This window comes from Eulemur rufifrons, chromosome 7 (genome assembly GCF_041146395.1).
Source record: "Eulemur rufifrons isolate Redbay chromosome 7, OSU_ERuf_1, whole genome shotgun sequence".
Lineage (NCBI taxonomy): Eukaryota > Metazoa > Chordata > Mammalia > Primates > Lemuridae > Eulemur > Eulemur rufifrons.
The window spans coordinates 205,611,738-205,634,829 of NC_090989.1; the positions used below are offsets into that span (position 1 = coordinate 205,611,738).

At 44.5% G+C, this 23,092-nt stretch overlaps 1 protein-coding gene across 3 annotated transcripts in view; it reads left to right on the forward strand.

Annotated features, from left to right (window-relative positions):
• Positions 1-23,092, forward strand: part of LOC138388333 (death-associated protein kinase 1) — a 176,877-nt gene that overhangs the window by 108,443 nt on the left and 45,342 nt on the right. For all 3 annotated transcript variants that reach the window (XM_069476292.1, XM_069476294.1, XM_069476295.1), the window contains exons 3-16: positions 7,523-7,661; positions 8,893-9,022; positions 9,185-9,233; positions 9,322-9,348; positions 9,838-9,990; positions 10,346-10,391; positions 11,460-11,549; positions 13,184-13,276; positions 16,110-16,229; positions 16,681-16,779; positions 17,566-17,664; positions 18,988-19,086; positions 20,110-20,307; positions 21,749-21,946. In XM_069476292.1, coding sequence (XP_069332393.1) covers positions 7,523-7,661; positions 8,893-9,022; positions 9,185-9,233; positions 9,322-9,348; positions 9,838-9,990; positions 10,346-10,391; positions 11,460-11,549; positions 13,184-13,276; positions 16,110-16,229; positions 16,681-16,779; positions 17,566-17,664; positions 18,988-19,086; positions 20,110-20,307; positions 21,749-21,946 — 1,540 coding nt within the window. The remainder of the gene's footprint in view (positions 1-7,522; positions 7,662-8,892; positions 9,023-9,184; positions 9,234-9,321; positions 9,349-9,837; positions 9,991-10,345; positions 10,392-11,459; positions 11,550-13,183; positions 13,277-16,109; positions 16,230-16,680; positions 16,780-17,565; positions 17,665-18,987; positions 19,087-20,109; positions 20,308-21,748; positions 21,947-23,092) is intronic.

Genomic DNA, 23,092 nt, shown 5'->3' on the forward strand with positions numbered 1-23,092 from the left:
TACTGGGGAAAACTTGGGAAATTCCATCTGCTAATCTGGGCTCACAGGCAGCCATCAGTAAGATCCACAAGCCCAGAAAGATTAAATACCTTGCCGTTCGGCCGCGAAATTCCACCTGCTATTTCATTATCTTCGCATTTGGTTTAGACAAATCTCGATTTCTGCCAAAAGATTGGTAAGTTTGACTGCATCCAAATTTTAAACTTCTGTTTAGCAAAACATCACTTTAAGCAAAGTTAAAGGGCAAATGACAGATTAGGAGAAAACAGTTCGAACATATGAGATCAAGGTGTAGTATCCAGAATACGTAAGAAGCACCTGTCAGTTAAAATTAATAGCAGTAACAGTCCAGTAATAATATGAGCAAAGGGCGTGGACACAGTTTACACCCGCTCAAGCATAAACAGCCACCAAACATGTGAAAGATTATCGGCCTCACTGCTAAACAGGGAGATGTGTGCTAACATGTTGATCATTTTTTTCACTTATCAGATTGGCCGAAGGTAGCAATACCAGACGAGGGAGGGTGGAAAGCCAGAGCAGCGTTCACACCAGCTGCTGGAGCATGTGAACAGGTGCAGCATCACTTACGGCCAAACGGAACCTTGACCAGAAATCCCAAACAGAAGTGTGCATCCCAGGGCCTAGAAAAACTGTCACGTCCTTGGAGTAGGCAGGTGCTCAAGGAACCATTGCCTTGTAGTTTGGATGGTGAAAATTTGGAAACAACATAAAGGCCAACAGTCAGAGAGTGGCTAAATACACTATGATCTGGACGTCAGATGAACATTAGGCTGCAAGGAAAAGGAGAAAACAAGGTATTTTGTTGGCATTGCTGAGGCAAAGTAGCAAATTACAGGTTGATGCATATAGTCTGATGCCATTATGCTCTTAAACTGCGCATAAAGCAACACCATATAGCTCACGGCTGCGTAGAAAAGGTTCTGAAGGGCCGTGCACCGTGTTCATGATGGTGCATGTTTTAGGGGAGGCAAGAAGGGGGAGGGCCAGGATTGGGGAGAAGGGGAGGTGGTCAGAGGGACTTCAGTTTTATAGATGAATGTTTTAATTGTTTAAAAGCAGAATATATTTTTCAGAAACCAAGCTAAAGTTCAGTTCTTCCCAAATGGAGCAGTTGCTGTGAAGGAACTTGCCGTCTCCCGCAGCAAGCCCAGCCCGGGCGGGTTGGCCATGGGGGAGGCTCCCACGTGGGGAGGGGTGTCTGAGTGTGTGCGCTTCAGCCCATGAGATTGACCCTGCTCCTAAGGGCTCTCTCTCATCACATCTGTCACCTCCCTCTGGCCTCAGGGTCCCCTTGACACTCTTGCCTAAGCAAAGAAATGCTTTTTTCATAATTTCTTGTTGCACAGTTGGGACAACTGAAGCATCTTAAATAAGACTTTACTGAGAACTGAGAGTGACAGGAAGGAAATAGAGAGTCATGTGAAATTGATGGCCTTGCTCCTAAAGCCCAGGGTTCTGGTGCGGGGCTTGGAATCGCCAACACCTCCCCCTGCTCAGCCCTGGCCACCCTCCCCTCTCAGGCCACTCGTTCTGCCCTCTCCCCGTGGCTACCCTCAGGAATATCTCGACTCCTCTGTGTCCAGACCCAAGAGGAGGATTCAGAGAGGGTGTCTCTCTCCCATGGAGCCAAGGCCACCTTCCGCGCACCTGTTTCCTGTCCAAGAGCCAACCTCTTCCCCAGAATTTTGGCCCCAGGAATGTCCATTCATTTCAGGAAAACCCAACTCTTCAGCCACAGGAGCATAGGTGGCCTTAGTCTGTTGTCAGTGTGAAGACCACATGAGAACCCCGTGACATAAGCCTAGTGTCTGGACAAGGAGCACTCACAGAGAGTAGCTTCAAGGGTTTGTCTCACCCAGAGACCTGTGGCTTAGAGGAGTTGAAGCCAAGGCCTGCTGCATGGAATATTGACACCCTTCCTCTGTGCCAGACACTCCTATCCTAATCGTATTATCCCCATTAATCCCATTAGTATAATGGACAGTAGGTATTAATATTCCTATTTTATGGACAAAGAAACTGGGCCTTAGACAGTAACTTAACCTTTCTGAGGTCACAGAGCCCTGATTTAAACCCAGCTGCCCTCCTCCAATGCGTCTTAACCATTGAGCAATATTCTTCCCTTGGGGATTTTGTTGTAGAGACCTTTACAGAGGCTCCTTCCTGTTTTTTGCACAACCTCCCTGGGTAAAATGAAAGATTTCCCAACTAATGAACTTTGATTGCCAGGTATGCATTTCTATGAAAATCCCCAGAACTCCTTTTAAGTTGTTGCTTGAACTTGAATTTGAGGTGAAAACAGAAATGTATTTTCAGATACAGCTTGCATTTTGGATTCCAAGAAGATAGGGCTAATTCAGAGGAGGCCTGAAGGTTAGGAACATCTTTGAAATTATTCATTTGAATTGGGGGCAACACAGTCTATAAGCAAAAAATGGCTCAGACCTGCTGAATCTCTTTCCAACCTTAAATTCACACCTGTTTCACAAATGTAAAAGGAAATGCATGGTGTTTCTTCTTTCTCTACATGTGCCCCAGCTTCAATTTTGCATTCAGGAAAGTCCTTGGGGACCCAAGAAATTGAAGTTAGAATGCGAGAGATGAGAATGTGAAAATCCTCAGGGCTTCCCCTAGATTAATAAGAAAGAATATTCAACACACAGTGGTGACAATGGAGCATTGAGTTTTAATTTTTGGTTTATTTAGAGGCAAAACTAAGAGGTCATTGGGTACCACCTTGTTCCATCACACTGTGTACACCCAGGATAGTTATGTTTAAAGGAAGAATCACCTCAAAATGTTTGGGAAAATTACTTAAGCCCCAAGGACAGGACCAGGTATATATTTCTCACCCACATTTTTTGACCTGTATTTAAAAAACCTTCTTTCATAGGAGAATCCAAATACAGGACTAAGAAAAAACTTTAGTGAATTCTAATTATCTTCCTCTTTTATTGCTCGCTTTTTCTTGAGTTGCTGTAGCCAATCGGTAATATTTTGTTTGCAGCTTGTAAACAGTTACTACCTGTTATGAGTTGGACTGGATACTACCCACTCCCCCCACAAAAATATGTTGGAAGTCCTAACCCCTAGAACCTCAGAATGTATTTGGAAATAGGCTCTTTGCAGATATAATCAAATTACAATGAGATCCCTAGGGTGAGCTCTAATCCACCACGGTGTCTTATGAAGAGGGGGAATTTGGGCAGAGATATGGACATGTGCACAGGGCAGCCTACGTGAGGAGACACAGGGAGAATGCCATGTGAAGGCAGAGATCGGGCGATTGTCTACAAGGAACACCAAAGATTGATGGCAAACCAGTGGAAAGAAGCTAGGAAGAGGCAGCAAAGGCTTCCCCTAGAGGCTTCAGAGGAGCATGGCTCTGCCAACACCTTGATTTTGGACTTGTATTCTCCAGAACCATGAGACAACAAATTTCTGTTGTTTTAAGCCACCTCATTTGTGGTACTTGGCTAATGTAGCCCTAGCAAACTAATATACTACCTCTACCTAACCCTTTATACATTTAGGATGAAATAAGACCGAAAATTTCCGTTCCTCTGTCACAGAGTGATATTATATTTCTCAAAGATGGCTTCAGTGTTACCTCCTGTCCTACATGTTCATCCCTTGAAATTCCCCCATCAAGAGGTGGGTTCTGAACCCCCTTCCCTGGAGTCCTGGGTGGGCACTTCTGATGCTGTGTGACTTCCAGGGCAGCTTCCACCCTGCTGGCTGGGACACTTGCCTTGGAGTCCTGACCTGCCTGTGAGCAGTCCACTTATCTTGAGGCCACTGTGCTATGAGGAAGCCCAAACTAGCCCAAATGCAGAGACCACGTGGAGACATGAGACCACAAGAAGAGAGGTGACCAGACAGGCCCTAGCTGCTCCAGTGCCCTTGCCGTTTCAGCTTGAGCCATTGTCTGATTGCAACCCCATGACAGACCCTCAGCCAGAACCGCCCAGCCAGCCCTTCCTGAGTTCCTGATCGATGAAATGATTGTCATGTTTAAAGCCACTGATGTTCTGGGGCTGTTTGTTACACAGCAATGGACTGTTGTTACACTGCAACAGTTAGTGTGCTCTGTGCTTTGGATTGGTTACTTACTTTTAATTTTAATTTTTAAAATGGATTACATTATTATTTCTGATTAAATAGATTTATATTAGAGCAGGCAGAACACAAGCACAAAATCTCAGTGGCTTAACGTAATAGGATTTATTTCTCAATCACTCAACGTCCCATGTGGTTGTGACAGGCCCCACTCAGGAAGCTGGTCCTAGGAAATTGCATTAATATTTCCCTCAATTATTGTGATGTGCACTAAAGTTATAGAGCCACTTGACTCAGTTGTTCAACCTTCCCATTGCAACAGTGAGGTCCAGAGAGGTGATGTGACCTCCCTACACCCCTTCCAACCACCCACAACTTGAAGCTAGAGTTGGACCTGTGGGCCTTCGTGTGAGGCCCATGCAGCCCTCTGGCCGCGCCACTTCCTAGGGCTTTGTGACCTAGCAGGCCACGTCCCCAAGAATGTGTCCCAGAAGAACATTCGTGGTACTTAATTTGTTCCCCTGGCTCCCAGTTCACCAACCACACATACTTGGTCTGTGACACCAAATGGGGAAATGCAGCCCAGCAATGCAGAGTCCTAACGTTTGCCGTGAAATGGGCCTGGTCAGGCAGTGAGTGTGTCGCCCAGAGTCCTCTGTGGTTTACATGACGGCCCGAACTGGTCCCAAATGAAGCCCTGTTTTATCCTGGGCAATTCTTAACAACAGTCAAGGACCCTCTAAATTTAATTTAGCAACTAGCATCCTGTGATACCTTCTTATACGTTACTCAGAAGACTCTCTTGGTTTTTAAAGTGTCCTCATTACCTTCTGTTATGGCTAATTTTTAGGGAGGCTTCGGTGGTCGTCAAAGGCATGGGAAGGAGCAGGAAGCTTCATGCTTTCCGGCTCTCATGGTGAAAACCGGGAGTGCTGCTTAGCATGCGTCTCACAGCGCTTCCGTGATAACTCGGCAATTTAAAACACTGACTCAAAGGCCTGATAAAGGAGGTCAAACTTGCTTTCTAAATCTGCCGCACAGATTGCTCATCTCTCCTCCCATCAATCTCCTTCTCTTAGGCAAAATGTAGAATTTGGAACAAAGAGGAAAAGTACCAAGGTTTTGACTGATTTCCTTGTTAACATTCTCTTGTTTGCAACAACATGTGTGCATTTGAGTTTTGGTTCTAATCATGTGTATAAAAGTGTGTGCGTGGGAAAAAAACCCTCAAGTCATTTTCTACCTTCTGAGATGTGGGGGACTGAACGGGGGTAAATTCTTGAACAGTACTTATCATGCTCCTAAATCTTCAAGGACATCATTTGGTTTCAATTATTTTGATTGATGGGTAAAGATTTTATAAACACAGGTTCATGGCAAAAACATCTGCCTTGCTGCATGGCATGAAAGAGGATGAGTATATATGTAGGGATGAAGGGGGATGAGTCTACGCACAGGACCTTCAGGGGGCCAGTTGAGGGGTCCCAAGTCAGTGTGATAGGGGCTCCACTAGCCCTCCTAATGACTAACTGAATGGTTTGGCTTCCTGGACAAGCCAGAACATGGACCTCTTTGTATAATAACAACATGAGATTTGAACAGGGCCTCGTGAGAGGGGTGGGTGAAGGAAAGTAGAGGACCAACTTGTGCCCCTTTCTCTCAGTCTTGATGAGGCACTGCCACTTTGCAGTCCCAGTCCCCGACTCTCGGGATTCCAGGGTTGTTCCTTGTCCTCACTCCTGTGGTCAGGAAGCTGTGGCATGTGGCATTGAGTTGCTCAGCACTCAAAGACTGAGTAAGGTACAAGATGAGCAGGCCAGAGCAGGGCAAACCTGATTTCTGTTGGTTGAGCCCAGTTCAAGACGGTGAATGTTCTCTTGCTGTGTAACAAACTGCCCCAGAATTAGTGGGGTGCAGGTTGTGTTCCCTGGGACACAGACTCTGAGATGGAGAAGAATGTGCAGGGTGATTATTAAGAGCCGTGTCTAAGATCAAGACTTGGAGAGGAGCAGAAGGGAGCAGGAATGGGCGGAGGACAAGTGGAACCACCTTGCGGGCCCAGTGACAGCCCCAGCTGGCCAATAGGGCATCCCTGGGGACTGTTCACAGGAGGGCCCGGTCGATTCTGCTAGGCCCTGGGGAAGAGTCCCAGGGATGGGAGGATCGCCTCATGCTCCAGAAAAATCAGGGGGCAGCCCTGCAGCAGGAGCATGGGATTAAGGCTTGGGAAAATGGTTCTCAGTTTTTGGTGTGCTTATTAAAAAGGCTGACACTCTTGGAAACCCTCACACAGCAGGTTGAAAGTGAGGCCTAGAATGTTCACTTTTAAAGCATCCCCAAGCAATACTGATGCCAGTGGACTCTAGACCATACTGAGACAAACACCATCTTGGAGGGTGAAGGGTGGGATCGGAAACTTTTTTAAGAAAACAGCTTTTTTGCCATTTTTGTCTAATCTTACGAACACACCAGTTTTCTTCCTCTGAATGGTTGTAGATATGGTAGGTATAATGTTTATGAAATGTCTTACCCTAAGAAAGATAATGCATACAACTGTTATGTACATGATTGTACTTCACTATTATGTTGTAAATGTAGGGTTAAACTTGATAAAGATTAACTTATAAAAACTCTTAGTAGAAGTTCCTGGTTATTTTTCATTAATCACCACTATGGAGTGTTTAGGAGAAGTTTGTATATCCATCCACTGTTTTGAGCACTTACTGTGTACCTGGCACTGTACTGGGACTGGGGGTATAGCAGTGGCCACTGAGGTGGGGGTGGTTGACCTCTGCCCTCCACAGCTGACAGTCTGGCCAGGGACGCAGACTAAAAAATCCTTAACGAACCACATACATTTCAGTTTTGTGTAAGTTTATTCTTATTAATTAAGGTATTTGTTAAGTTCATTACTAAATGTAGAATTTTATAAATGTGATAGTGTTTACATATAAACCAATACTAAACAAAAAAGAAAAGAAACTTATCAGACCATATATTGCGATTGTGAGTTTTAAAAAGTTGACGAACATACAGATTATAAACTTCTCAGCTACTCTGTAATTGAGGTAGGAAGATGTATTCTGTCAATCCTGTACAAGGTTGGTTTGCATTTTTTCCCCATCAGTAGAATTAAGACTTCCCTTCTAAATATGTTTAATTAAAATGTTTTAAAGACACACTGATTTTTATCCCCCAAGATGTCTAGTCTCTGCCCCTCTCCTCATTTGTGAACGTAGCATCTTAGGACAATGGTACCCAAGTGCTTTCAAGCACAAATGTACCTGAATGCAGAATTCTCACAACATGCACAGAATTCTTAGTGGTTTCAGCATGGCTTTATGCTATTTTCTTGTCTGAAATTTGAGCATGTCTCGTGAGAGAACAAATTGATATGAAACAGAATCGTCATCAATAACCTATGCTTCCGGGTTCTCAGTGTTGCAGGTGGCGAGCTGTTTGACTTCTTAGCTGAAAAGGAATCTTTGACTGAAGAGGAAGCCACTGAATTTCTCAAACAAATTCTCAATGGTGTTTACTACCTACACTCCCTTCAGATCGCCCACTTTGATCTTAAGGTACGTTGTGGAGTGTGAGCCAGGTAACAGCTTGTGCAAGCCACAGCCTTGGTGGTTTATTTGATAAGAAAAACTGAGGCATCCAGAAGAGTTGCCTTCTTTCTCCTGTATGGGCGTAACAAACAATTATCAGTATAGATCAGCAAGCAGGTAATACATGTCTACCCCTGGGATGCCTAACCTTTTTTGAGGGGGTAGAAGCTTAAGATGAGTGACTGTGTCTGGACTAGTTGGGGAAGGATCAAGTGGTCCTACCAGCAAGGTCTTTAAGCAGAGGGGTTGCCCTTGGTTACTGGGGCATTTTCGTCCTGGAATAGCCAGTGGCTGCCACAGGTTCCTCTTGTGGCTCTGGGCATGTTAAGACAGAAGGTGTCTTGAACTCTGTCCTGCTGTTGATGCAAAGGCTTATGGCAGGACTCTGTCACCAACAGTCAAGCAAACAAAACCCTGAAATTGGCTAATTGTGGTGTTTGCCTGGCTGCAGGCAGGGCTCTGTGGGAGATGGCAAGGTGTGTCGGTCATACTCCCAGCTGTGACAGAGGCATGGTCTCTGAGGAGGAAGCAACAGGAAATGGCAACATCACAAAGCTCTAGTTGAAGGCAGTAAGGAGAGATGTGGAAAGATCCTGACCACTGGAGCCAGGGTCGGACTTAAGAGAGGATTTTCTCTACACTCACTGTAACTGGACCCCAACCAGACCTCCCCCTCCCCCCCCACACACACACTCACTAATACACACCCTGAAAGTGGCTTGCTGCAAGCTCCTGTGACTCTACCTGGTGTTTTGTTTCTGGCCCTGGGAGCTGGAAATGCCAAAGAATAAATGCCCACAGACCCAGCTCTCGGCAGAGGAGAATGGGGCAACGGTGGGTAAAGACCCCAACTCCCTCATGCTTCAGGTGGAATAAGCCTGAGCCCTGCTCCTCAGAAGGATGGCGTTGCTGTCCCCCCGCCTTGATGGGACACCTTGCCTTGGCTTCCTCCTGTTTCCGGTGCCCCCTCCCCACCAAGTGTTCCTGGCCTCCCCTCCCACAGGAGCCACTCGCCCCCGATCCTTGCCACAGGCCTGCTCCGGGAGGACTTGCCCAAGACTGCTCTCTTCCCTGCGGTTCTCTTTCAATCACCTTTTCTCCCTATTTTGGGTTCTTTTTTTTTGTAGAATGGAAGAACTATTTTGTTGTCCTCAGCATAACATACCATAGCTTTTTATTTCTCTCTCTCTTTTTAAAGCCTGAGAACATAATGCTGTTGGATAGAAATGTCCCCAAGCCTCGGATCAAGATCATCGACTTTGGCTTGGCCCATAAAATTGACTTTGGCAATGAATTTAAAAACATATTTGGGACACCAGAGTTTGTTGGTAAGTGTCTTCGCTCCTGTGGTCATTTACATCTCGTGAATATTATGCTGGCGGGATCTGGCCTGCTGCGAGACCATTTCTTGGTACCTGTTTATGGTTATTACATGAGGGTAGAGTCTTTTACTTCCTTCTCAAGCTAAATGAATGTTTATTTCCTCTTAGCTCCTGAGATAGTCAACTATGAACCTCTTGGTCTTGAGGCAGATATGTGGTAAGGAGCATGTCCCTGGGTTGTTATCTTTCTGATTTACTCAACTACTCTTCTGACAAGTTTTTGTTTTGTTTCGTTTTGTGTTTAGGAGTATCGGAGTAATAACCTATATTCTGTAAGTAGCAAAATCCGCAACTCATATCCTTTCCTCCCCTATGAGACCATATGTTTAATTAACCATTAAATGTGCTGTGTTGATCTCTTCAGCTTATACATCCTTTTATGTAAACATACTCATTTTACACCCCCAAAACATGTTTAGTTTATACTAATTAAACATTTCCTCCTAATTTGAAATGAGTCATCAGAAACTGTAGCATACTCTCTGAAAGAAAGCATGGCTGTCCATCACTGCTGAGAAAATAGGTTTCTTTTAAACTACTAGACACTGTTCCAAATTAACTTGTTAAGTGAATCTTTTGCATTAAGCTGAAGCTTTTGTTTGTGATAGTTAAATGCCTTATGAAATATAGCCGAACTCTAAAGTGTCTACCCAAGCACCAGGTTGTCTTATTCCACAGTCCCTTTAGCAGATGCTATAGGAGCAAAATGACAGCACAAGGGGTCGTCATTAATATTCTGAACCCAACTTTATTTCTAACAGCCTAAGCGGGGCCTCCCCATTTCTTGGAGACACTAAGCAAGAAACGTTAGCAAATGTATCTGCTGTCAACTATGAATTTGAGGAAGAATACTTCAGTAATACCAGTGCCCTAGCCAAAGATTTCATAAGAAGACTTCTGGTCAAGGATCCAAAGTGAGTGTCCCCTGTCCCTGAAAAATGCTCAGCCACGGCCTCAGCTAGCCAGGGGCCAGCGCCTGCTCTGTGCACGCAGCCACGTGTCCCAGACCCTGGGGGTTCCAACTGCCAGAGGGCAGCATGCCACCTGAAATGCTTCCGAAAACGTATGCAGGGCCCTTTGCACTTGCTTAGGCAGCCCTGCGGGCACAACAAAATAATCACAAAAAGACCAATGTCGTTTTTGGCTGTCTTTCCTAAACTGCATTTTCCCCGAGTGTCTGCATGGTAGACCCAGCCAGCATGGAAACAACCTTAGTATTTGCTGCTATGTTAACAGCATTTTTTTCTTTCTCTCCCTCTCCCCCAAAAGAAAGAGAATGACAATTCAAGATAGTTTGCAGCATCCCTGGATCAAGGTAAGTTGCGTATTGTGTCGCTGTCTAGCTCATTTTCTAAGTGATTGGTTTGAGCGCCTTGGGAGTCATTTGTCCTACAGTACTGCTAACCACAAGTTACACCTGGAGTATTGTTTGCTATTGATGCTATATTTTAAGACAAACTTGACATATTAGACTGTATCCTAATGATCACCAAGGTGAGGGGAGAGGAGTAAGCCATCATGAAGCAGAATCGTAAAAGGACAAGTCCATGCAACAGCCATGTTTGGTTTGACCTGTGGGGTGCTGGCCCAAACAGAACTTTTTTTTAAATTTGAATTAATTTCCAGCATGTAAATATCATATGAAATCTGCATTTCTTGCTTCTCTTGAAAAACCTGAAGATCTACCAACACCGAGCACAGGTGCCTTTGCACGAGGCCACATGGCCACCCTGGCATATTACATACACCTTTTCATTACCTGCCTGGCCCCGTTGGCATTTGGATTAAAGTTGCTTCAGCCCAGGGCAGAAAGGACTAAGGGTGGGGAAATATGACAGTTACAGAATAAAATCATGGAATGAATAAGTAGGCTACAGAAGCAGGTTCCGGGCCACAGTCGCCTAGGCTCCCCTAGACAGCCCAGGCAAAGTGCATCTACTGGAAAAGATGCAGTAGAAGGGAGTGACCGAATGTGCCAACCTCTGAGGTCCCGCCCAGCTCTAAATTACTTGATGGTACCCAACTCCAAATGCCACAGAACACAGCTTCACCATGAATCTTGCCATTCCTAAGTGATCAGAACACAGCTTCACTTATCTTGCCATTCCCAAGCGATCAGCATGAAAAGTTGTAATTCGGTTTGGCTGCAAGCTCAACTTCTCCCCAAGATCAGTCTTTGTGGATTGTATCACACCCTGCGACGTAAGAGTTAGCCTACTGAGACCACATTCCTAGATCTTGCGTGTTGCCCCACCTTGTCATTCTGATTTGGTAAACTGACTGTGTAAGCATCCTGAGTAATGAGAACTTTCAAAACAAGTTGTCATATAACACATTTCTGTCATTCGAGACTCTAAGTTTTTTTCTTGGACTTTCGTTTTAGCCTAAAGATACGCAACAAGCACTTAGTAGAAAAGCATCGGCAGTAAACATGGAGAAGTTCAAGAAGTTCGCAGCCCGGAAAAAATGGAAAGTAAGATTGTTTGACATGGAGGGTTACCAGATTCTCTCTCCTCCGTGGAGCTCTGTGTGGTCAGGGCTCATCTCTCCCAACACTGGTAGTGCGGAAAATGCATCCTTTCCTCTCTTTAATTGACGCTGTCATCTTCTGCACCATTACCCTATTTTCAAAAACAAACAAAAGCAGTATTTCAGCCCTATTTAACTCATATTTTCAAATGTAATTTTGTACTATTTATCAAAACCATTCCCAAGACAAATGTTCAAATCAGCACAATAAAATTATAGTGAAGTCTTTTGCTAATACCACAAGTCGCATTTTAAATAAATTCATTCTTTGTGGTAAGCAGCACGAGGTCACATTTATAAGGAAAGTCGTGTACATGGCTCTCTACGCCCAGCCTTTGTCTGGAAGCAGTTGAGCGGGTGAGGCAGCACCGTGAGCATTTGCATGTGGCCTCTTCTTCCTCAGTGCTCAGGCCTCCACCGGGCTGCGTGGGAGAGGGCTCTAAAGGCATTCCAGATGTCCTGGGACAAATCAAACTTCAAGGTTCAAAAGGTGATGGGATGGTTTCCTTTCCTGTGCCCAGGGCCACGTCAAACCCAGAAGAAGCAGATACCTGCCATGTCTCCCTGGCACTGGGCCAGCAGTGTACCTCATTTTCACACCCACCAAGTCTGGGGTGCCCTGATTGGGATGAGGAGGACCACAGCACTACATTCTCAAAGGAGCCCTTAAAATTAGGCTTAAAATACAGAGATAACAGGGAACGGGCGAGGTGGCTGTAATCCTAGCACTCCGGGGAGGATAAGGCAGGAAGATCACTTGAGGTCAGCAGTTCGAGACCAGCCTGAGCCAGAGTGAGACCCCGAAGTCTACTAAAAATAGAAAAAATTAGCTGGGCAACTAAAAATAGAAAAAAACAAAATTAACTGGGCATGGTGGCTAGCACCTGTAGTCCCAGCTACCCGGGAGGCTGAGGCAGGAGGATCACTTGAGCCCAGGAGTTGGAGGTTGCTGTGAGCTAGGCTGATGCCACGGGACTGTAGCCCAGGCAACAGAGTGAGACTCTGTCTCAAAAAAAAAAAAAAAAAAAATAGAGAAAGAACCACTCTGCGTGTCTCTCACGTTCCTTAACTGTTTGTTTCTGCCTTTGAGTGTAAATGCAGAGATGTTTGTCCTGTGATCTAAGGGGTCCCCACCCGTTGGTTTCAACAACTGTATGCGTTTTGATTATCACTTGATTATTACATTAGCTACCATTACTGCCCACTTGGCACAGAGGACACGTAGCAAGGTCCCTGCATACGGTGCTTCTCCATGGGGGAACCTGTAAGGGTTTTGTAGGGTAAGTTGCATTCTGCAACAAAATACGGAGAGAAAAGGGATGCAAGGTGTCCAGCTCTGTAGTTTAATAATGAAATGCAGAGGAAGAATCTCTCTCTATCATGTTGTCTTGATTTATAAGACCTTTAGAACTATTCTTTAAGCAAATAGATTCCAACCTACTTTAGGATTGCCCACCCCTGAGGCGTACACACTGTCAGCAGTGAGCACTATTCCGAAGACTTTGTCGTTTGCACTAATTTGACTATTGTTACATAAGCCCTCTCCTCCTCTTCCCCTGCCTTTTTTCTTTTTTAAAGCAATCCGTTCGCTTGATATCACTGTGCCAAAGATTATCCAGGTCGTTCTTGTCCAGAAGTAACATGAGTGTCGCCAGAAGCGATGATACTCTGGTAAGCAAACCTGTTTGCCTTGGTGAGCTGCTTTCTGAGAGCTGTGTGTTTAGGATGTTTAAGTTGTTCTGTTTGTTCAACAACCCAGAAAACCTGGAGTCGTGGAAATGCCAGGCCTGTTCTTGCTCCTCTCAAGGATGGGGTTGGGATGGATGATTTGATGAGCCCCATGCTTCTTTTCTCCTCTTTTCTCGTTGATTTGGTTGGTTCTACCCCACTCCCACCGCTATGACCTCTAACACTACCCTCTGGCTTTTTTTTTTTTTATTAAAATATAAGAGTTCTTTATTCTGGATAGAAGTCCCTTACCAGATACATGGTTAGCAAATATTTTCTCCCATTATGTGGGTTATCTTTTTTTTTTATTATTCTTATTTCAGCATATTGTGGGGGTACAAAAGTTTAGGTTACGTATATTGCCCTTGCCCCTCCCACCCCACTGAGTCAAAGCTTCAAACGTGTCCATCCCCCAGACAGTGCACATCGCACTCATTATGTATATATACACCCATCCCCTCCCCCCCCACATCTGCCCGACACTCTATCAGTGTTATTCCTAAATGTGCTCTTAGGTGATGATCAGTGAAACCAATTTGATGGTGAGTACATGTGGTGCGTATTTTTCCATTCCTGGGATACTTCACTTAGTGGAATGGGTTCCAGCTCTATCCAGGAAAATACAAGAGGTGCTATATACTACCCTCTGTCTTGATGCACACACACACACACACACACACACACATATTTTGGTAAGAGAGTCAAACCAGTCAAGAGGAAAGAGCTTATTCCAATTTGCATGAACTAAAATGAGAGCCTCTATAGCCAATGACATAGGAGAATCTTGGATCACAGTAATACAAAGAGCAGAGACAACCGCCACCCCTCCCCCACGGCGCACGCACTGGCAGATCGGGAAAATGCAGTGCTGCTCGCTCGTGTGTCTCATGGTAGACCAAAAGGCCAAACCCACTTGCTTCAGTGACATTGTATTAACTGCCCAAGAGCCTTGAGAACAGCTCTGCAATTTTTCCCCCCAATCCAAACTGAAACTTAATCACAGATTAGCTCTTCAGATATGACTGGATGCATCTGAATTCAACCAGACCTTCCCGGACAGTCCAACAACAGGGCTCTGTTGACTCAGGAGGTAAAGGGAACTCCAGGAAAGGCAGGCACGGGAGTTCTGTGGGAACCACCCTGTCCCTGTAACCGAGCAGTCAGCATTTCCTGGGCGGAACCGCGACTCCAAGGGCGGGATCCCATTTCAGCAGACACCAGGGTTCTTTTTTTTTTTCCCCTGAAATGAGTAGCTTCCCTGAGGCTCCAGGTCTAGCGTTGTGGAATAAAATGAGGTAGGAGATGTTTAAAAACAAAAAGGCGAGGGAGAGAAACAAGTCAGGGGGAGAAGAGAGAACAGGAGGAAGAGGAAGGCTTAGTTTGGGAATTGCTTGCGGGTTGCAGTGGAACCAAGGAAAAGATAACAACTATGAATCAAAGTGAGATGATCAGAATGATTAAAGTTTGCAAATTAAAATCATCCTGAATAATCACTTGGGGAAAAAATACATGTATCACAGTAAAAATTTAGGGTAGAAGCAGAACCCAGAATGCTGTGGAAACTCCAGCTGGGAAGGTCCCTCCTAGAGGTCAGATTCTCTCATCCCCAAGTTCTGCTAATCATGGGACATGCCATAACTGCTTTTCTCTCCATTCTCCTCCTTTATCTTTTTTTTTTTTTTTTAATTTTTTTTCCCCTGACTTCGACGAGCATCAGAATCCTCCTTTCTCTTGATTTTCACATTCATGCAAATGTCTCATAGTCATCAACTTGGATTGTGATAGAAAAGGAAAACCAGTGGCATTCTTAAACGTGTATTCCATACAAATAGTATTAAAAACCCACGTGGAGCTTGTTTAGATTCAGATCTATAGAAAAGAGAAAACAGTTCAGAGAAATTCTCTTTCCATTCTGCACCCACAAGCAGAGGCCCAGCCTCTGTAGATACACTTTTCCAGATCTGAAAGGTCAGTAGCCATGTAAGTCCAGAAATTTTGTTTATGATCTTTCTGGCTGATTCATTGTTTTTAGTATACCATGTTGCGGAAATATGTTGTTGAAAGAAAACTTTGAGAAAGTGGCAAAGATATAAGAAACGTGTGTAGCATTCTCTAGATATTTTTCCATTGTAAGGAGAAATGCATTCATTTTCCTTTTTCTGACCTTTATTTTTATATTTATCCCTTTTTAGAGCCTATTTCATTCTTCTTTTTTTTTTTTTTATAACTGTGACCAGCTACCAGAGAATTTTACCCTATTATTCTATACGTAAAGAAGGAAGAAATTCAAGTGATCAAAAAAATGACAATTCTGTACTTGGAAAAATTGCAAATTAAGCATATCTTATTCAAAGACATCATTTGTTTGCTTCTATGGTTTTTCTTTTTCCTTGCCCAGAAGAGAGCCTGTGTTACACCTGAAATTTTCCACAGTGCTTTCTGGGCCTATATTTGGACAGATTCCTAAGATAAACACAAAGGGTTATTTGTCATCATCGTTGTTTGAAATCTGAAGCTTGGAAGCTGTTTGTTCTCCAGGTTATAATGCAGGTGACATTAGGACCCAGGCGAATCATAGATGGTGTTCATTTGCTGCATGGAAGGGGCAAACAGTAACTCCCAGTTCCCTCCATGACCGTGTGGATTTGGGGATGAAATGGCTTGCTTCCCTCTGAATGCCTCTACGAACAGGGGAGCACTGGTTTCTCTTATGTGGATAAGAAGATCATGGCCAGTAGGCTAACTCTTTCTTTCTGTCTCTGCTGTCTCGATCTAGGATGAGGAAGACTCCTTCGTGATGAAAGCCATCATCCATGCCATCAATGATGACAACGTCCCAGGCCTGCAGCACCTTCTGGGCTCATTGTCCAACTACGACGTTAACCAACCCAACAAGGTCTGGTTCTGTTCTGCCAGGGGCACTGGAGGGGTGGTCACAGTGACCGTGCACCTCCAAGTCCAAGGTGGGAAGACCCCATCTGCTTCTCCACTCTACCTTCCAAGGAGAAACTTTATACTGTGGGAAAAATCACTTCTGTTTAGACAGTGATTTGAGTCACAAATAAGGTCTTTTTTGCATTGAGGGCCTTTCTTCATTCACCTGTTGAGCCTCTACCCATGAAATTTTGGATCTACCCACCCTGCAAATGAAAATGTCACTGTTGATGTGACTCAGAAAGAGGAAGGGCTGTCCTGTGTCCTTCTGCCTGTCTTTCGTCCCTGTTAGGCAGCAGCGGTTCTGTGTCTGCTGAGCCGTGGGAGGGTGTGTGGGGACAGCAGTGATGGTTTGGGCTTTTCCTTTTCTACCATGCCTGAAAAAGGGTATTTTTTTTTCTCTCTTATTCTAGCACGGGACACCTCCGTTACTCATTGCTGCTGGCTGTGGGAATATTCAAATACTACAGTTGCTCATTAAAAGAGGTTCAAGAATCGATGTTCAGGATAAGGTCCTAATTCTATTTTATTGCAAGTGAATTGATTTTTAAAGTATTTCCAAATGTCTCCTAATCCTAGAGGTAACAGAAAAAATATGTATGTCCTAATTTGTTTCTCAGTTTCCTGTAAAGAAAGACGGGCTGCTTACAGAGCCTGGTGCATCTGACGCGTATGTTAGAGAAAGGCAAACATTTATCGCCTCCTTGGCTCTGTTGCTTCAGATCTGCATTCCTTTGTACACCTTTGCTCAATAGTGTGAGATGTCACACTTGGAAAAGTTCGCATTGTCTGATTAATCTCACCAGAAATGTATTTACCTGCATGTTTACTGGTCAACTGAGTAAGGATGATACACTCTGAGGACTAGCTTGCATTAAAGTGTAGATAGAATTGAGTAACAGCTGACAGTCATCACAACGGATCTGTCGTCAGTGTCCTTAGACTTTCAACAGAGCTGTAAATGGACTAGATCCGGCCCTCCATAATAGGAGAATTCTAGCCACAGGCTGAAGTGAGCGTTTACAAAAAGAAAAGTAATTTTTTAAATTTTGAAATAATTTTATATTTACAAAAAAAGTTGGAAAGATAGTACAGAGTTGCCCCTAATGTTAACATCTTGCATGAACGTGGTGCATTTGTCAAAACTATAAAGTTGAATGAGGGTTTTATTGTTCTGGGAAGCTGCTTCTTTGAGATTGGTTATCACGTGGGAAGGGAGACACAAGGACTCGCAGGGATGCATGCATTCAAATCTACCAGCTCTCTAGAAATGTGACTCCACGTTGGTTTTCATGCAGGGTGGATCCAATGCCGTCTACTGGGCTTCTCGGCATGGCCACGTCGAGACCTTGAAATTTCTCAATGAGAACAAATGCCCTTTGGATGTTAAAGACAAGGTGAGGCCATTTTTCTTCTTAGGAGCGACATGAGGAAGTAACAAAGGGATGCATGTGAGTACTGGCATGCCTCCTGCATCAGGACACAAAGAATGAGGATTCAGTACCAAAATCTTCCTGCAGAGAATTTACATCGGAAGTTTCTTTTTGCCTGTGGTTTGGTCTAATATTAAAATCTGTCTTATGCTGACATTGTCCAGGTAGTTGCCATAATATGCAAGCAGTGAATGATCATCCCCATAATGTGCAAACCCAAAGTTCTAACAGAAAGACAACTAGATAGAGACCCGAGTCTCTACTCTTTTACTGACTCGCCTTGTGCTTCTCAGCAAATCTCTGCCGTCTTCTTCTTGTTTGAAGTGGCTGACAGTGCTGACCTTACAATCACTGGCACTAGGAGATTAATGAGATAATCCACATTAAGTAAGGTTTTGCTGGAGCGCAAAGATGTTATAAAAGTTATTGATTTAGCAAGATACCTTACTTTCATTTACACATGTTTCATTCAGTCTACACAACAATCCCATGAATTAATTGGCAGTGCTGGAACCTGAACCTAGGATTTCTACCTTCTCATCCATAATTTATTTTAATATATAACACTTCTCTGCTTCCAATACTGGTAGACTAATTTGACATATTCAGTGAAGGTTGCCACACACAGTTGTACGGGTTGTACACTGCACCGTATCTAAGGGATGACATTCACATCAGAGACACCTATTTATTATGGTAGTTTTCTGGCAGGTGGTAATAAAATATCTCATTTTGTCTTTTAAAAATTTGTTTATTCGTACAATTTTGGGGGATGGATATAAGTAAATTATCTTAAAGGAGTTGGATATGTTACTAATTCATGGAAAGTTATTGTATAGGTGAATAGTGAGGTTCTTTAAAATATCTGAGAATATAAGAAATAAGTTTCTAAGCATAGCCAGGCAATGAAATGAGAAACTGGTTAATAAATAAAATGATACATTTAAATAATTGAATGATAAACCTAATATTAAAGAAGGAATGTCGTGTTCTTAAACAATCACACAGCTGGAAGGATCCATACATAAAGATTAAGAATAGCCACCATGGAAAAGGGAAACCCTCCTCCCCGAGTTGTTCACACTTGGGATTTATTACTAACGGATGAGCCAAGTGTGTGGGTTTGATACTCAAACCCCAAGTCCCTGACCCTGCCTCCAGAGAGGCATCTGGCCCAAAGTGGGTGGGTGATGAGGCAGAACCAGGCTTGGCAGTGGGCCTTGTGTTCTGGTGTCCACAGCTGCTCACAGAGGTGACTCTGAATCGCTGGCTCTGTTCCTTTCGCAGTCTGGAGAGACGGCCCTTCACGTGGCGGCTCGCTACGGCCACGCCGATGTGGTCCAGTTACTGTGCAGCTTCGGCTCTAATCCCGATTTCCAGGACAAGGTGGGTCGCGGTAGCTGACACCTCATCTCCTTCTGCTCTCTGCGTGGGTGTACAGCCAGCCAAACGGTACAGACAGTCGGGTCCTGTGGCGTTTTACCCAAGCTCGGTTTCAGTCGTGGATTGCAGAGGGTAGGGACTCAAACAGAAGCAGCATTAGGGCATGTGGAAGGTGCCAGTGCCAGGAACGGTTCTAACCGTTTCGTTCATTCGTTTATTTAGTTCTCTGAACAACCCTGAGTTGGTTTACTGTTGTCATTCCCTTTTTACAGATGAGGAAACTGAGGCAGAGAAAGGTTCCATGACTTGCCCAAGCTGACACAGCTCATAAGCGGTGGAGCCAGGGCTCGAACCCACACAGTCTGGTTTCAGGGTCCATGTTTGTAACGACTGCACTGTAACAGCCTCTCATAGGAAGGTGTGTGTATCTAATGATGTTGATTATGGCGGTCTAGGCCTCCCGTCCTTACAGACCACAAGGCCAGCCCTTCCCTTGCCTGGTTACCCCGATGACTTCCTTGCCAGAGCAGTAGTACTGTTAGGACTCCCCTTTGTGTCACATACTCCTCGACAGAAAGCTTGAAGCCTCAAGACTGTTATAAGAATTCTTGCTCAGAGAAGTGCTCTCCTAATAGTTTCAGATGAAGTCAAGGAAGGCACTTTTACAAGAAGGATGCTATAGATCCCCCCCACACTCAGGCTGTATTGTTCAGAAAAGCAGGGCCCGTGGTTCCCGTGGGCTCCCAAAAGGCCATTGCCAATCATGTGCGGAGACTGCCAGATTCATCAAGCACACAGGTGTTGAAGGAAGAACACTAATGAAGGAGAGATGTCAGATCTTCCTGTTGGTGGTGGCGGTTCACACCCGTGTCATCATTTCAGATTAATGTTTTCCTCCAATAGCTACGAGCTCTTTCCCTTAGCTGCCTTGCCTTTGCTACTGAACTTAACCACACTCTCACCATGCCTTGCACTTTCTTTCACATTACTGCATTTCCCTCCTCTACGCACTTATCTCCTTGCCAGGAAGAAGAAACCCCCCTGCACTGTGCTGCCTGGCACGGCTATTACTCTGTGGCCAGAGCCCTTTGTGAAGCCGGCTGTAACGTGAACATCAAGAACCGAGAAGGAGAGACGCCCCTCCTGACGGCCTCCGCCAGGGGCTACCATGACATCGTGGAGTGTCTGGCTGAACACGGAGCTGACCTGAATGCCTCCGACAAGGTGCTTTGTTGGGGAAGGTGTCGCATGCACTGAGAAGTGATCTGGGGAGGTAGAGGGACCACAAGACTCCTAATTCCTTTCCCTAAGATAACAAACTTGAATACAGCAAATCATCATTATCCTTTCTATTCTCTGTTCCAAAGATTCTGTGAACTTTTCTAGATTCTGTTTAATAATTAATATTCATTTCTGGCATGTAAAAACATCTATGAATTGATCAGATGGCTTTGGTCCCTCTTTTATTTTTAGCCTTTTTAGCCTTGGAGCAGGTACAGTGATAATCACTGAATCCAAGACAATCCTCCTTGAGGACTAAAATTGCCATCACCCTATTAATTTTTAGGTACACAAAGAAATAGGTGGTTTATTTACTTCCGTCATCTGCTATTTTGTAAAAAGACAATAAACCACTCTTATTTGGCTGTCAATCTCAATTCTAGACCAGGTGTTCCATTTTTTAATTAAGCAAATTCAGTGTAATCTGTTTTTATTGTCAACTTGCACATAAAATGAGGCAGTGATGTTGCTATATATAGTTAGATTGGGGATGCAGTAGTTGAGTTAATATCTGCTATTTGTGAAGTGTTTTCTTGGTACAAAACAGTGGTTCTCAACTAGGGCCAACTTTGCCTCCAGGGACATTCAATAATGTCTGGAGACATTTTTTGGCTGTCACAGCTGCAGGTGGGGGTTGCTACTGGCATCGCGTAGGTTGAGGCTAGTGGTGCTGCTAAACATCCTGCAGCTCACAGGACAGCCCCCACAACAATTACCCAGCCCCAAATACCAATGGTGCTGAGGCTGAGAAACCCTAGCACAGGTAAGTTACAGAAATGTTTCAGAACTCTCTACCCAGCTCCTAAAACTCAACATGTCTGTTCACCAGGGATTCTGTAATGAATTCCCAGGCTTGTTTTTTGTAGGATGCAGAGGTTAAGCATGTTAATCTGTTTCTCATTTATATGACAGCTCTTGAGCAATTATTTCACCTCACTTTCTCAGTTCCTCCTGATGCAAGTTAAAATAGTAGTCTCTCTACTTAGGAAGTTAGTAAAGATTGCTGAGCAAATGTTTTTTAAAGTGTTTTCCAGATACTTTGATTAAACAGGACATCAGAGTATCAACAATTCTTATGTTTTATAAATTCAGAGGCAAAAAGCAGTGTAGATTCGTCCTATCTGATCGTATAGCCCAAGCCTAAATTAACCAAGCTCACAGTCAGCTCAGGCCGTGAGCATTCGGAGTGGAACATAGAAAGCCTCCTCTGCCCTCTCATTATCACGCGCCTCCCCCAAGTAAAGTTTATGATTTTTTATATCCTTCTTTGGGCTTTTCGGTTCTGATCCTGTTGCCAATTAGACCTCACCCAGTGGCAGCAGGAACGTTGGGGGGCCAGACGCCTAGGTGAAAATCACCCATGCTCCGTGGGGTTTGTTTCCAGGATGGACACATCGCCCTTCACCTGGCCGTGCGGCGGTGTCAGATGGAGGTCCTCAAGACTCTTCTCGGCCAGGGATGCTTTGTGGATTTCCAGGACAGGCACGGCAACACCCCGCTCCACGTGGCCTGCAAAGACGGCAACCTGCCCATCGTGGTGGCCCTCTGTGAAGCAAACTGCAACTTGGACATCTCAAACAAGGTATGCACGGAGGGCAGGACCCCCACAGATTCCAGCAGTGTTCGTCCGCTCACCTGCTTGTGGGTTCGGCCGAGTTTCTGTTTGCATCTCTTCCAAGTGAGTGTTGCTCATGCAGACGGGTTCCCTTCCATGGGGCTCTGCCATTGTAGGGCATATTTTACATGTGACTTTTGAATAATTTCCTAGAGTAACAGAAAATTATGACATTAACAAGTTCTTCCTGCCCACCCTGGCTTGGCCCTGCATCCAGTGTGTGTGTGTCTATGTGTGTGTGTGTGTGTGTGTGTGTGTGTCTATATGTGTGTGTGTGTGTATGGTTCTGTAGAGTGGCAGCCCCCAGCCTTTTTGGCACCAGGGACCAGTTTCATGGAAGACAGTTTTTCCACCGATGGGGGGGGTAGGGGGTAGGAGCGGGAGGGGGAGCTCAGGCGGTGATGCCAGTGACGGAGAGCGGCTGTAAATACAGATGAAGCTTCACTCACTCACCTGCCACTCACCTCCTGCTGTGCTGCCTGGTTCCTAAGTTTCAGGGCAGACAAGTTTTCCATGGACGCAGTGGGGGTGGAGCTCAGGCAGTGATGGGAGGCCCAGTTCCTAACCGGCTGGTAACAGACTGGTAACGGGCCACAGCCCAGGGGTTGGGGACCACAGCTATAGGGGAATCAGAGAACATGGTACAAATTGGGGCATCTTCCTGGAGTGCTAAGTCTTCAGGAAAACATCTGATGATATTGTGATTTGATGAAGGTTCCTAGGACCATATTTTTCTTGTTAGCTTTTTGCATTGAGAGTTTTATAGTCAAAAGTTCCTAATACCTTTTTTTGTGCTAAATAAATTTAGTAAGACCAAAGGGATGGTATCATTTTGTGAATAATAAATAAAAATAATTAATTGTATGATCCCAGGTTCATAAAAAAAAAAATCCTATATGTTGACTCAGAGAATTCAGCTACCACCTTCCCTTGTCCCTGAATCCCATCTAGCTGTTAATTACCAAATAAGGTAGAGCAGTTGGATATTCATGTGGGTTTAGTCCTGAAGCTGTATGAAAGTTCAAGTACTGTTCTGTTATGATTGTGTTAAAAACAAAGTCCAAGTGGAATTAATATTTTAATTGCAGGGAAATGTTTGTTTGTCAATGGCAC